Below are 13759 nucleotides of genomic sequence, written 5' to 3' on the forward strand. Positions count from 1 at the left end.
TTTTTGTAGAACAAATGAGGCACAACAAACGTTTCTAAAAATTGACAATATTGATTAATTGATAGAATCTCGTCGAAAATAATAGTACATCCGTATATATAAGTTACTCTATGGTTAGATCCTCAGTTTTAATCTGTGGAATTAATCCAACAAATTCAAACAAATGTCAAATTACTGTTGTTTCGGGCGGGCTGGTTCATAACCTGTCACCGGGTGATTGTGATTGAAAATATATTATCTTGTTTGTTTGCCGGTCCTCAGAGCTAATAACTTGGCGCGAAATATACTTAGGACTGCAACAGTCTCCTCATTATGGCAGTCGTTAAGTCTTTAAAGATACGAGGTATACGTAGTTTTGGGCCCGATGATTCCGACGAACAAGGGATATCCTTTGAGAGTCCTCTAACTCTGATACTGGGACAAAATGGATGTGGTAAAACAACTATCATTGAATCCCTGCGTTATGCTATCACGTCACAAATGCCGCCGGGGATGGGTCATAGCGACTGTTTTGTACACGACCCAAAAGTTAATAGGACGTCCGAAGTTCTAGCGCAAATAAAACTGAAGGTACGTCCTTTTTTTAGTCTTCTGATAAGAAATTTTCTTTACAGCTCTGAGCCTAAAACTATCTCTTCAGGTGATTAGTATGAGTACTAAATTGATTGAATAGTGTAGGTGTAGGTTATGTATTGCATCTATCATATAAAATATCGCCTTCCCTAGTGCAGAAGACAGAGGCATACTAATAACGAGATTTTTTGGAACTGGTCAAGTAGTTTATATCAACATGCACAATGTGGGAAGATTTGTTTAATCTTCCCACTTTGTAACATTAGTGTATAGTATTTTCAGAGAACTGACCATACTTGGAAATAACACAAGAAAATATACTTATGTAATATTCCTAGTTTCCAGGAATTCCAGGCATCTACAAAAGATTTAGGACATAAGCGTGATGAGTTTTCAGTTCATAGTATTGATCATCATTCAAAAGTTCATTAAACTTTAAACTACTCAATCTCGTATTTATTATCACAACAAAATAAAAACTTTTTCAGCTTGCAAATGCACAAAGTAAAAATTTGGAGATAACAAGATCTATGAAAGTAGCTCTAACTAAAAAGAAAACAACTTTTCGCACTATGGACTCCTTACTATCTGTTACTGATGACACCGGGAGAACTAAGGACATTTCCAAAAAGTGTGCTGATCTGGATTCAGTTCTACATGATGAACTTGGTAAGTTTAGTCTACATACTGTAATAGGTTTTTTAGAAAAAGTTGGAAACATACTCTAAAGACATAAACAACAATTCAAATCCTTTATCATTTGCAGTTTTTATTTGTACCCATACAAAGTTTTTCATGATATGAAAGAAATTAATATAGTCCTCATTATTAACACAATATTCACTGTCACCTTAATCATTTAAAAAATACATTCATTAACTCTTTTATTCCTTTCTTTTTGAATGCTTTCATCACATGTGCATTACAATACATTACAACACTTCTGGTAATCAAATCAAAATGAAGACTGCAACAGGTAATATGTGTACTTTTCTGTAAAAACTAAAATTCTTAGGCACGAGTCCACCGTCTATATTAAAATCTTTTTTTCTTAAAACAACCCTTTACTTTGAAACTTGAATGTGAAAAGTTTATGTTTTCGCTGAACTTAGGCCTCAATTGTTTTCTAAGCTAATGAAATATATTGTCACTCTTCAGTACCTGATTGAAAAAGTGATTCACAGGAGTTTCAAAGGCAATCCTCAATGCAGTTATATTTTGTCACCAAGAAGAATCTAGCTGGCCTCTAGATGAAGGCAAAAAAGTAAAGGAACGCTTTGATGAAATATTTGATTCAGATAAATACAGTAACTGTTTTGACCGTCTCAAAAAAATCAGAAAAGCTTATGCAGTTGATATCAAGATCCTTGGTAAGTCTAGGAAAAATGACAACATAAAAACATCTTGTTTGATGCAATCTGGAACATAGCTTTGTAGATGAATTTTATAACATTGTCCAAAAACTATTTTTTTTCGTTCTAGTGGATAGAGTGGAAGTTCTAGAAGAACAAAAGAAAGAATTAGATAAGAAGAAATTAGATGTGATCAATACTGAAACTAGAATCTCGGAGACTGAATTAATGCTCTGTGAAATTACCAAAGAGCTTAAACCAATTGAAGAAACATTACGCTCCATCAAAACTTTGGAAACAACACTAAATACATATGATACCAAACTAGACAAACTAAAAGTGAAGTATGTTTTACTGTAACTTTTATTCTAAGGAAGTAAGCTTCTTTTAGAAGTGTAATACGGGCTGTGTACATAATAAATAATGGCTTATGTTTACTGATCACCAGAAATAGTAACAAATAGCAGACAAAAATAGTAAATGATCACCAAAATGAAACTCGCATTTTAATGTAAAATGATAACCAAAGTTTTAACACTTTGCTATCCCATTTAAGTGAAATTACTCCAAAATAAATCATGCGCAAGCCAAAAATAGTAAATGATCACCAAAATTAAACCACCATTTTAAAGTAAAATGATAACCAAAGTTTTTACATTCTGCTATCCTATTTAAGCAAAATGAGTCCAAATAAATCATTGTTATCCCAAAAGTAGTAAATGATCACCAAAAGTAGTGAATGATCATCAAAATTATACCAGCGTTTTAATATAAAATTATAATCAAAGTTTTTACATCTTGCTATCCTGTTTAAGTAAACTGACTCCAAAAAAATAAGTTCGGCCTGATACAATAAATGTAATAACATTATGGGGACCCTTTTCCTGCAGTAGGGTGGAAAATTGTCTATTGCATGCCTCTAAACAGTGCGATAAGAGTGTGTTTTCGAGGGAGTGTATTGAGAAACACATTCCTCTTCTTCTTTCTCCTGCCCTGTTCCCAATTTTACTTGGGGTCGGCGCAATATGTCATTTTCTTCCATTTTCCCCTGTCACTCGTCATACTGACACTCACGCATGCATTGCAAGCCGGACACATAACTTAATATGGCATCATAATACTTTATTTGATAATAAGCCTACATTTTATGGCAATCACAGTGACTTATTTAGGCAAAAATAATACATTAATTTGGTCGTCAAGAGTTGGTGATCATTTACTAAATTTGGTGGTCGAATACAATTTAAAGTGAAGTCGTGACTAAAATAGCTGGTACTATTACATTTTTAGACTTTATTTTTCTGGTGTTCAGTAGATTTTTCTGGTTGCAAAACTAAGGGTATCAAAGCATTTTATGGTGGTCATTATATTTGTTCCCATAAATAATATCAATAACTTTTAATTATTGCAAATGTGAATATTTCAGATTGGAACACTGTCATAAAAGAGACCAAGAGTTAAAAAAAGAGATTAAGAACATATTTGAGGGTACACTACCAGAATTAAAAGAAAAAATAGGTAAGCCTATCTGAGTCTTTTACGAGAAATATTTTACACAAGGTGGTATTTTATATCAGAAATTAAATTTTAGGTAACTATGAAGCCACAGTGAAAGCCAATCAAAAAGAACTTGAAGAATCTTACTCAAAAATTTCTAATTTCAATAATGAAGAAGAAAGAGTTGCAAATGAAAAGGATGCAAATAAGTCAAAACTTGAAAAACTTATCTTGTTGGATAGTCAAAATGACAAAAAGATGGTGGAGCGAAATGAAATGATTGTGAATGTTGCAAAATTAGCTGGTAATTAAACATAAATACAAACTGTAGTGTGATGTTACTAGAGATTAAATTATTTATGTATTTTCTGGCATATTTACAGGAGTTGATGAGATAGTGACAGTAGAGTCTAGTGAAGAAGCAGTACAGGCTATAAAGAAACTTACTGAAAAGATTGAAAGTCTAAAACAAGAACTGAAGGAATTAAAATCTTTAGCTGATAAGGAACAGAAACAGAAGCAGTCATTAGTGGATGAAAGTCTTGTTGCTCTGGTAAGTCTACTTGTAATGTACTTTTCTGCTATAAATTGATGTAGAACATTAAACTTAAATTACAATTTTGAATTTCAGACTCGTCACAACCAACAAATATCAAGTAAAGAAAGTGACATTGAAAAGAATAAAAAAGAAGTAACAAAATTAGAAAAAGAAATTGTTGCTGCTAATGAATCGAAAATACGTCTAGAAGCTGCTGAAAAGAAATTCAAGGTTGCAGAAGAGTAAGTAACAAATCAAAATACTTCTAAGTACATAATGAAGAAGCTAGTGTTAACAATATCTCTCGGGACCTAGACTATTTCATATTAAATCATCCTAAATATAATTTCAGAGAGTATGAAAAGGTGGAGAAAGAATTAAACACAGAGGAGCATCAAAATCAAATCAATGAAGATGAAAAGGAATTGGAGAAACAGGAAGAAGAACTTGAAGTCATTGATGGGAAGGTATTATGAAATATTGATAAGAAAAAAATATATGGAATATTATATCGTATACATTATTTATCACCTATTTTTAATCTGCAGATTGCAAAATTACAAAAACAGAGTGCCTTACTTAAAGAACGCGAAGTGAAAGAAGAATTACTGAAGGAGGAAGAGAAACAGTTTGCTGTGCTTAAAAACAAGCATAGGACATCTCTAACAGAACTACTGGGCAACATGCCAGAGAAGGATTTCACTTTATCCCTTAAAAAGTTAGAATCTACGTTGAATCCTGAAATAAATGCACTGAAAAAGGAATTGAACGAAAAGAAAACGCAAGTAAGTTAATACAAATGTTACATTGTTAAACGCAGCAACAGTTTGACAGATCCTTATTTCATTTCTGGCGATATTCTATAACTGTACAGCTTGCTCAGTGAAGGGATAAGATTAGATAGATAAGATACATAGAAGTCGGTTGACTGGGGAGGGATTTTGAGTAAAGGTTTGAGATGCGTCCGCATTAGTCCTTCAAGGATCTATTCTTGGTCCCGCACATAATATTTAAATTGTAGCACTTAAGAGATAGATTTCTACTATGTAGTAGGAAAGTTATTTTAACTGTTAAAAGAACTTCCGTGTCTTCAGTTGTATTACTTTTTGAGTAAGAGACCTATTTTTTTAAATAAGTTCGTCAAGGCATTATGCTTGGTCCACTCAGAATGAAATCTGAAACGATAACATGAACAAATGTCTTACTGAAGTTATTTTTTTTACACTAGATAACTAAGCTTGAAGAGGAACGGAAACACGTTCGCAGAACTTTAATGGAACGCAACAAGAAACAAGAAGAGGCGGAAGAACAAATGTATAAAGCTTGTGGAGCATCGTCCTATGAAAATACGTTGGCTAAAGTTACTGCAAATGTTGAGAAATTGCAGGTATGTTTAGAGTGAACACCAAATACTCGACTTGATTCATTTTAACATCTATAATATAGCTTAAGCTGAAAATTAGAGGGGAGGTAGCTAGTTTTTGTCACCATCCGGGACGCGGATGAAACCGCGCGCAGAAGCTAGAATTTATTTTTATTATTATTATTTATTACTAGCCTATAATGTCCCACTGCTGGGCAAAGGCCTCCCCATCTCGCTTCCACACTTCCCGATCCTTCGACCGAGTCCACCAGTCTCGACAGTAGGCGTCTAATTCGTCACGCCATCTCTTCCGGGGCCTACCCCGCCTACGGTGTCCATCCTGGGGTGTCCACTGGGTGACAAGTGGCCCATCTTTCCGGATGCATACGGCTAACGTGTCCGGCCCAGTTCCACTTCAATGTTGCCGCCTTTCGGCCTACATCAGCAACTTCTGTTCTGGAACGTATAACGGTATTCCGGATGCGATCCGTCCGTTTAATGCCTAAAAGGCTACGTTCCATTGCTCTTTGGCAAACCTTGAGTTTGGACTTCTGACACTCGGTAAGAGACCATGTTTGCGCACCGTAGGTTAGGACGGGCAAGATGCACATGTCCACTAATTTTCGCTTGAGTGAAAGGGGAAGAACCCCTTTCATGTACTGCTTCATGGACCAGTAGCTCTTCCAGGCGTTCTCTATGCGGCGGTCGATCTCTTTTTCCTGCCTGTTGTCAAAAAAAACTAACTGGCCCAAGTATATGTACTCGTCGACATAGTGTAGAGCTTGCCCATCTACCTCGACCCTACGTTTCGTGCTATTGGTCATTGTGTGTGTCTTGCTCATGTTCATTTGAAGTCCAACCTCTCGGCTTGCCCTGCTCAGGTCTTGGAGCATTTCTTGGAGCTCTGCTGATGTAGACGCAAAAAGAACGATATCGTCAGCAAAACGCAGATTGGTCAGCCTTTCGCTCCCGATGACGATACCCTTAGAATTTATATGTATTTATATTTATACATATAAAAGTATATATGCATTTCCTACCCCTTTCATTGAAGAGAACCTTTACAAATTCTTCTTCAGCGCTTATTACGATTAAGACTACAAAAATACCTATTAATTATATAATACTTATAAACTGTATGTCGCTTTTACAGGACGAACGCAATGTTCTGGAATCGTCTATGTTCGTCATAACTAAATATGAATCTCAACTAAAAGCCAATAGTTGTTGTCCGTTATGCAACCGTGGATTTGATTCCGAAACTGAGGTATGTTATTTCTAATACAATTTTTTATCTTCTATTGCAATTTTTGCATGACTTATTCATTTTTTACTATTTCAGGTGACAGATTTAATTAGTCAGCTCAATACTAAAGTCATGAATGTTCCGGAACAACTAAAGAAAGTTACAGAAGAACTGCAAAAGGAATCGGCTAGAAAAGACGAACTGTTGGGTATGGCATCGCTAAACGAAAGAATTAAATTGTTCAAAGAAAAAGACAAACCACAGTTGGAACAAAACATAGCTGACGTCGAAACGGTAAGGAAAAGATGATCCGATGAACCATAAGATAATTAAAACTTGCTCTCTTTGACATAAATTATATTATTTTGCAGAAAATAAACAAACTAACAGAAGAGGTTGACGGACTGTCTATGTCTCTCCTAGAACCAGAGCAAAAACTACAGACAATCAAGCAAATTCAAGGAGATATGCCAATGCTAGATAGGGGGAACCAAAAAATTGAAAAATTGGCTCAAAAGGTAACAAACATTTTAAATAAAATATTGTTAATAAAACACCTGAATGTAAAAATGGTTTTATTTTTTCGTAGTTTGAAGAAATTAAAGCACAATGTTCAACAGTAGATACAGATATGACTTTAGAAGAAGCTTCTGCCAAGCAAACTGAAATAAAACAAAAGATAGCGGCATTGAAGGCAAAGCTCAAAGAAGCTCAGAAGAAACTTAATGTTCACAATAAAAAGATGCAGGAACTGGGAGTAAAGAAAAACAAAATTAAAGAGGAATGCCTGAATTTGCAAAAGAAGGTAAGGTTCAAGCAAACTGTACAGTTTGTTTTTTTCAATATGTTATGTTCTTATCGAATGGTGAATAAATTACGTTATAAAAAATATTCATAGGTTCAAGAAATATATAATCTTCAAGAGACTAAAAAACAATTAGAAGCAAATAGGGAAAAGTACATAGAGGAACTAGCAGAACTGAAAGATGGCGTGGCACCATTAAAAGAGGCTCTTAAGGAGAAAGAGCAAGCTAAAGCTGAGGTCGTAAAAGAGAACAGGTATGATCGTGAACGTATTACTAGCGTTTTCTTTTACAAAACAACAGCCTTACTTATAAACGTTGCTTAAGCATGTCTTAACCAACATTTAATCACTACTTAAGACTTTAAGTAGTAATTAATTAAAATATTGCTTAGAAGGTGATTAGAGATTTTTATAAGTAAGGCTATAAATGTTTATATGTGCATTAAGTTGGGCTAGTGGTGGCTGTGTAGAAATCTCAATGGGTCTTAGGTATCAACGGGTCGGTCGGGGGAGGTAAGCAAGGGGTACATGCATATGCGTAGGAGTGCTCGGAAAACTGCGAGAACTATGTAAGTGTGTATTAATAATTGTACAATAATAATTTTGACAGAGCTAAAATAGAAGCCAAGAATAGTGAGATAATGAAAGTGTCCATAGCATTTGACAAAGTCAAGTCGATCGATCTTGATATAAGACAGCATATAGAAAGAAATATTCCCCATGAAAAGGCAAAGAAAGAGGAAGCAATAAAGAAGTTAGAAGACAAACTTAAAAAGATACAAAGTGATAGACAAGCTACCACTAAGAGGATAGAGACTTTAAAGGACGACATTGCCAAAGAAAAGGTATGAAATAACAACTATAGTGTTTACATTGATTGTAAAGCCTTACTTACTATACTCGCCGCTACTGCCGGCACTGCGGGTAACCTTAACATTATTAATATAGGAATGACGTATTCCTTTACAGATTTACAAACGCGAATTAGACGACAATTTGAAACTAAGAGAAGTACAAAAAGAAACACAAGAGTGTGAAAAAGAAGAATCCGAGATTAAAGAAAAATTGAGTACAATAAACAGAGATATTATAAATGAAAAGGATGCTTTGTTAGTTAAACACAGGAAGCTTTCTAATGATAAGTCTAAAACTGATGGTATACTTGATGAACTGCAGGTAAGATTACTAATGGCTTTTAGAGTTACATTCCCCTGCTAGAGATATAGATCTTTAAACAACTTCGATATTGATCTTTGATCCGAGAAATTGTGATATTTATGTGGCCAGTGTGGATACTTAAGTAATCATGATGATGACATCGTGTTATACCATAGCAGGACTCATGAAAAGCTCTTCCACTATCGTCTTTTCAGCCGAAACCAGTTAGCAAATGATAAGTTCTCACCTATTACATTTCAGACCACACTAAAGAAAAACAAAGCAGATCTTAAAACTGCCTTAGGAAAAGACATTGAAAAGAAATACAGGGAGAAATTCTATGAGTTACAAGTAACAAGAATGTTGGATAAGGACGTAAAGGATTATTCTGTTGCTTTAGAAAAGTGTCTCATGGAATACCACAAGAAGAAGATGGAGAGCATAAATCTTATAATAAAGTAAGGAACTGAGCAACTTTCACTTAATTTTGGGCCGATCAGAGGAATAAATATGGCAATATGACATATTGTCTAAATGTAAAGTAAAAGTTACCTAGCGATTGAAAATGGGCCCATAAATCAATGAGCTTCAAACTTTTTGCTTTTTCAGGGAACTTTGGAGCAAAATTTACAGTGGTAATGACATAGATTATATAGCGATTAAAGCTGAAGGCAGTATGTCCATGGAGTCGGAACGTCGTAAATATGAATACAGGTAATACATACTCATTCATATTTTTTGATAGGTAATGTAGGGTCAATTTCTTTAAAAAATCTAAAGTATTCACTTATAATACCACAAGAGCTTCAAAATTATCGGGTATTTTCCGATAGGTTCGTTGCAAACAAATGAATGAGTCAAGTTTTTCAGGTTAAAAAATAACGAGCGCGAAGCGCGAGTGATTTTTCCTGAAAAACTTGACGACTTTATTTGTTTGCAGGGAACCTTGAGGGAAATGCCAGATAATTTTGAAGCTCGTGTGGTATTCGGGGGATTATTTTTCCGTCCCAAATGTCGGCCACAACCTGTCAGTTTGACGTAGCAACGACCAGAGAAAATATTCAAAAAAAATTATCAGTATAATACCATGTAGGTTGTACCACGTGACGTCGAATGGTGCAATTCTATTGGTCGATATTTGGGTCGGAAAAATAATCCAAAGTAATTAATAGAGACAGCCAGGCAGTGTGTAAAAGCCAAATATTTTTATTTTTTTCTTTCAGGGTAATTCAGTGTAAAAACGGTATTGAAATCGACATGAGAGGAAGATGCAGTGCTGGTCAAAAGGTCTTGGCTTGTCTTATCATAAGACTGGCTCTCGCGGAAACATTTAGTTCCAGGTAATTACTTATCAATTTTAGAATTAGCACACAAATACTTATTCTCTGTGCAGATGTGATTAGAATGCACTATCACATCATGAAAATCATTTTGCTACACTACACACCTAAGTTGATTTAAATAATGTTACATTTCAATGCAAAATGCTTGGTCATGCCAAATGTGGACCAGCCATAACCAAGTCCATTTCTGTTATATATTAGTAGGATTGTATTATTGATTTCGATTTTATTTTCAGATTTGGAGTATTAGCTTTAGACGAGCCTACTACGAATTTAGATCATGACAACGTAAAAAGTCTCTGTATGGCCCTCGGCGAAATAGTACAAGAGAGAATGATTCAAAAGAACTTTATGTTCATTATCATTACTCACGACAGAGAGTTTATCGAGTCTCTAGGACAAATAGACAAAGTTACGCATTTCTTTGAGGTGTCCAGAAACGACGAAGGCAAATCTAGAATTAAAAGAGTTAAGTTTTCATAAGTAATTGTTATGCATAAAATAATTATAATCATTCCTATGTGTTACGTAGTTTTTAAGAGGCAGTGCCTTAATTTCTTTTATACTTACAGTTAATCACATTTTTATAAAAAAATAAAGCCTTTTGTGATTTTAACTGTTACATTTATTTATATCATAAATCAACATAATCTATGTATATTTCTGTCATTAGAAATACTATACTCGAACAATGCTTTACAACTTACACAGGATAAAATAAATACATATAGAATACAATATAATCTATTGAACTGTGACTCCTGTTATACAATTTAGAGGTTCACAAATAGAATGTTGGTCAACTTGCAAGATGTTGCTCTCTTGCAAAACTGTTAAGGTAACTCCCAAGAGTTCTGCTACTTGCGTGGAAGGGAATGATTGTGCCAAACACTTGGCAATGTATGGCACCAAATCATCAGTAAAGCACACACACAACGAGATGAAATTCTGTTTTTCAATATCACTAAAGCTTTGTTGCTCCCTGTAGTAGAAAGCCAACAGAACCTGAACTGCTTTGTTAAAAGATTCTCTAAATGCATTGTATACTTCTTTAACAATATTCAATGGTGCTGTGACTCTCATAGAGTTCAGTACTGAGAGCATCCCATTGCAGTATTCAGCAAGGGGATAGTAATCCAACAAGTTTTCTGGTGGCCCAGTAGAAATCGCCTCGTTTATCGGCCGTGGTACGTTCTTTATACTAGGTACTTTATATAATCGCATTTGATTATCAAATTGACTGTCCGCTTTTTCTAATCCACTATGAAATTGTGTAAGAATGTTATTGCGGAACAATGGTGTTAAGACACACCTCATATCGGCGCCAACTCTTCCAAATGATAGACAGAGATACATGCACTGATTTAAAAGGGACTCAAAACTGGCTTCATCTTCTTTTGGCAGATTTTGGTTTAGTATTTGTGCCAATATTTCCACCTGAAAACATATGAATTTTATTGTTAATTTATATTTCGTAAAACCAGTCTAACCAAGGAGTATTGGGTTGCCTGGGTAAATGGGCTAAGGAGGTCAGATAGCCAGTTGCTTCTAGTAAAACACAAAAAAAAACAGCCATATCCTTAGACTGGAAGGCAACCCCAACATAGTTGGGAAAACGCTTGGGAGATGAGATGATGATTTATATTTTGTAAAAATTAAAAACGTTTATACCTTCAACTTCAACCAACAGGATAATGCACTGGTACCACTCAATTCATCATCTTTGATTTTAGACTCCTGAGAATCCGATAGAAATATGGATTTATGTTGGGTCAACACATTAAAGAGATGAATTCTGTGAAGTTCTACAATCCTTCTTAGCAGCCTTTCAGATGCTGAAAAATATAACAGATAAGATGTTTAGTGTTTGTTGATACACCCTAGATATATTGAAACTTCTTTAGGCTCTGAATCTATACTAATATTATAAAGCTGAAGAGTTCGTTTGTTTGTTTGTTTGAACACGCTAATCTCAGGAAGTACTGGTCCGATTTGAAAATTTCTTTCAGTGTTAGATAGCCCATTTATCGAGGAAGGCTATAGGCTACTTTTATCCTGGTACGGGAAGTAGTTCCCACGAGATGCGGGTGAAACCGCTGGCAGAAGCTAGTAAAATATACATTTAGTAAACACTGTTATTTAGTGTTAAGCACAGTTTAATGGTAGGTCCAATATAAGAGATTTAAATTATACCACACCCTCAGTATTCTTGGCATCTTCCAAAGCTTTTTCAAACCAAGCATTTCTAGCTTTCAGGAAATGTACATGTAGTCCATCAACAGTAGTATTATTAGCTTTAAGACTGCCTGTATAATTACTGCTTTCATCATCATCTGTTGATCTGTATACTGTATTCGCTCTTCGAAGGTAGCCTAGAATCTAGAAAAATAGTAATTATTTTAATAAATTCAATTATTAATTTGTAATAGTATTAGAGCAACTCTAAACAGGTATTATATGAAAGGCAACACAAGCACACCTCTATTTTTTAACTGCATTATAATTTTCATTTCTAATATTATTTAAAATAAACATCATTCTTTTACTCTAACATCATCCAAACTAATATTATAAATGCGAAAGTAACTGTCTGTCTGTCTTTTCTTCACGCCTAAACTACTGAACCGATTTGTGTGAAATTTGGTACAGACATAGTTTGAAACTTGAGAAAGGACATAGGATAGTTTTTACTACAAAAAAAAATAAAAATAAAATTATTCCGGACATATAGCGCCATCTATTGGTAAAATAAAAAATCTGCTGGTAGTCACTATTCCACGCGAACGAAGTTGCGGGCAAAAGCTAGTACACAAATAAAATCTTGAATCACAAGGTTTCATACTCACTTGTAAGCACTGAGGCAATGGCAAATCATACCGCAGTTGATTGAAAAGGTGGTAAAGAGTTTCAAACCAAAGAGTCATAATTTCTGAAGTTGTATTCTGAAAAAAAAAAATTTTTATAAATTGATCACAAACCAACAAGTATCATAAATGAAGTATATAATATCTTACCTGCACTATTGGTATTTCAGAGTATCTTTTAGAAAGGTTACGGACAAATGTAAAAATGTCCAGTGCACTCTCATAGTCCTCAGCGTTTAGTGCCTCTCGCATTAGAGATGGCAGTTCCAACAACTCTAAAAGCTTATCACTTTGATTACGGATGGTACTGTATCGACTGAAAACAATTTGAGTGAGGAATATAAATTGATTGTTAACCATATACATATTGCTTATTATGAAAATCGAAAAACCTTTATACCTTTTCTCCTTGACAATATTGCCAGCAATTTGAGAAAACTTATCACATTCCTGTAAGAAAACTGGTGTATTATCCAAGAAGGATGAAAGTGAATCTTTTGACTTTGCCAAGTCATTGATGATTGTGTGAGAAATCTCGGCGGTCTCAACAAATGTCTTATAATTAGTGAAGGCAAGTTCTTGAGTCTGTTCTGTCAACTGTTTCATCTCTTCAGTCAATCTTTCAGGCTCTTTGCGAATGTGTTCCCAATTCTGAGATCCCAATTTCTTTATGTAGTCTGTGATTTCGTTGAAGTATTCTGCATTCTCTGTAAATTAACAAAATAGACTTGATTGTATATTGGTACTGATATTTTTGTTTTGGATGAGGTTGTAGCTAAGTAATAGTTGTAGAGTTCTTTAATTAGATTTACTTATTTAGTATACCTTCAGGGTTGTCTGGAAACAGTAGCTGACAAAGCTCTTTGAGTTCTTGTGCCATTTTATAGCATACAATTCGTAAATTAAAAGAACAAGCCAAAATACTACAATATTATGTACACGACTACATGAACAAATGATAACAAGAAATGTCAACCAACATCAACAAAAATACGTCACACATGTCAAAATTTCAGAAAA

At 34.5% G+C, this 13759-nt stretch overlaps 2 protein-coding genes across 2 annotated transcripts; one reads left to right on the plus strand and one right to left on the minus strand.

Annotated features, from left to right (window-relative positions):
• Nucleotides 1–160: 160 nt before the first annotated feature.
• On the plus strand, nt 161–10491 carry LOC110374746 (DNA repair protein RAD50). Its single transcript, XM_021332598.3, has 22 exons — nt 161–570; nt 1062–1242; nt 1758–1943; nt 2056–2269; nt 3352–3443; nt 3517–3726; nt 3806–3975; nt 4054–4202; nt 4313–4427; nt 4509–4745; nt 5189–5347; nt 6477–6590; nt 6666–6863; nt 6941–7087; nt 7159–7374; nt 7468–7628; nt 7985–8219; nt 8344–8550; nt 8794–8990; nt 9142–9246; nt 9756–9872; nt 10112–10491. The coding sequence occupies exons 1-22, from the start codon at nt 313–315 to the stop codon at nt 10356–10358; spliced, it is 3915 nt and encodes a 1304-aa protein (XP_021188273.3). The 5' UTR covers nt 161–312; the 3' UTR covers nt 10359–10491.
• A 1-nt stretch (nt 10492) lies between these two features.
• On the minus strand, nt 10493–13730 carry Cog8 (Component of oligomeric golgi complex 8). Its single transcript, XM_021332599.3, has 7 exons — nt 13565–13730; nt 13140–13446; nt 12890–13055; nt 12722–12817; nt 12074–12254; nt 11547–11710; nt 10493–11312 (listed from the first exon to the last, which is right to left on the minus strand). Exons 1-7 carry the CDS (start codon nt 13617–13619, stop codon nt 10620–10622), a joined length of 1662 nt encoding a protein of 553 aa, XP_021188274.3. The 5' UTR covers nt 13620–13730; the 3' UTR covers nt 10493–10619.
• Between the last annotated feature and the right edge of the window lie 29 nt (nt 13731–13759).

This window comes from Helicoverpa armigera, chromosome 8, assembly GCF_030705265.1.
Source record: "Helicoverpa armigera isolate CAAS_96S chromosome 8, ASM3070526v1, whole genome shotgun sequence".
Taxonomy (NCBI): Eukaryota; Metazoa; Arthropoda; class Insecta; order Lepidoptera; family Noctuidae; genus Helicoverpa; species Helicoverpa armigera.

What these genes read in the sequence shown, in the direction of transcription:
- LOC110374746 (XM_021332598.3), top strand. Translation starts at nt 313, where the DNA reads ATGGCAGTCGTTAAGTCTTTAAAGATACGAGGTATACGTAGTTTTGGG. An exon ending in GAATGTTGCAAAATTAGCTG is followed by an intron (nt 3,727 to 3,805) that starts GTAATTAAACAT and finishes GCATATTTACAG; the next exon opens with GAGTTGATGAGATAGTGACA. An exon ending in CAAATGTTGAGAAATTGCAG is followed by an intron (nt 5,348 to 6,476) that starts GTATGTTTAGAG and finishes TCGCTTTTACAG; the next exon opens with GACGAACGCAATGTTCTGGA.
- Cog8 (XM_021332599.3), bottom strand. Translation starts at nt 13,619, where the DNA reads ATGGCACAAGAACTCAAAGAGCTTTGTCAGCTACTGTTTCCAGACAAC. An exon ending in AATATTGTCAAGGAGAAAAG is followed by an intron (nt 13,056 to 13,139) that starts GTATAAAGGTTT and finishes AATTGTTTTCAG; the next exon opens with TCGATACAGTACCATCCGTA. An exon ending in CATTGCCTCAGTGCTTACAA is followed by an intron (nt 12,255 to 12,721) that starts GTGAGTATGAAA and finishes CTATTTTTCTAG; the next exon opens with ATTCTAGGCTACCTTCGAAG.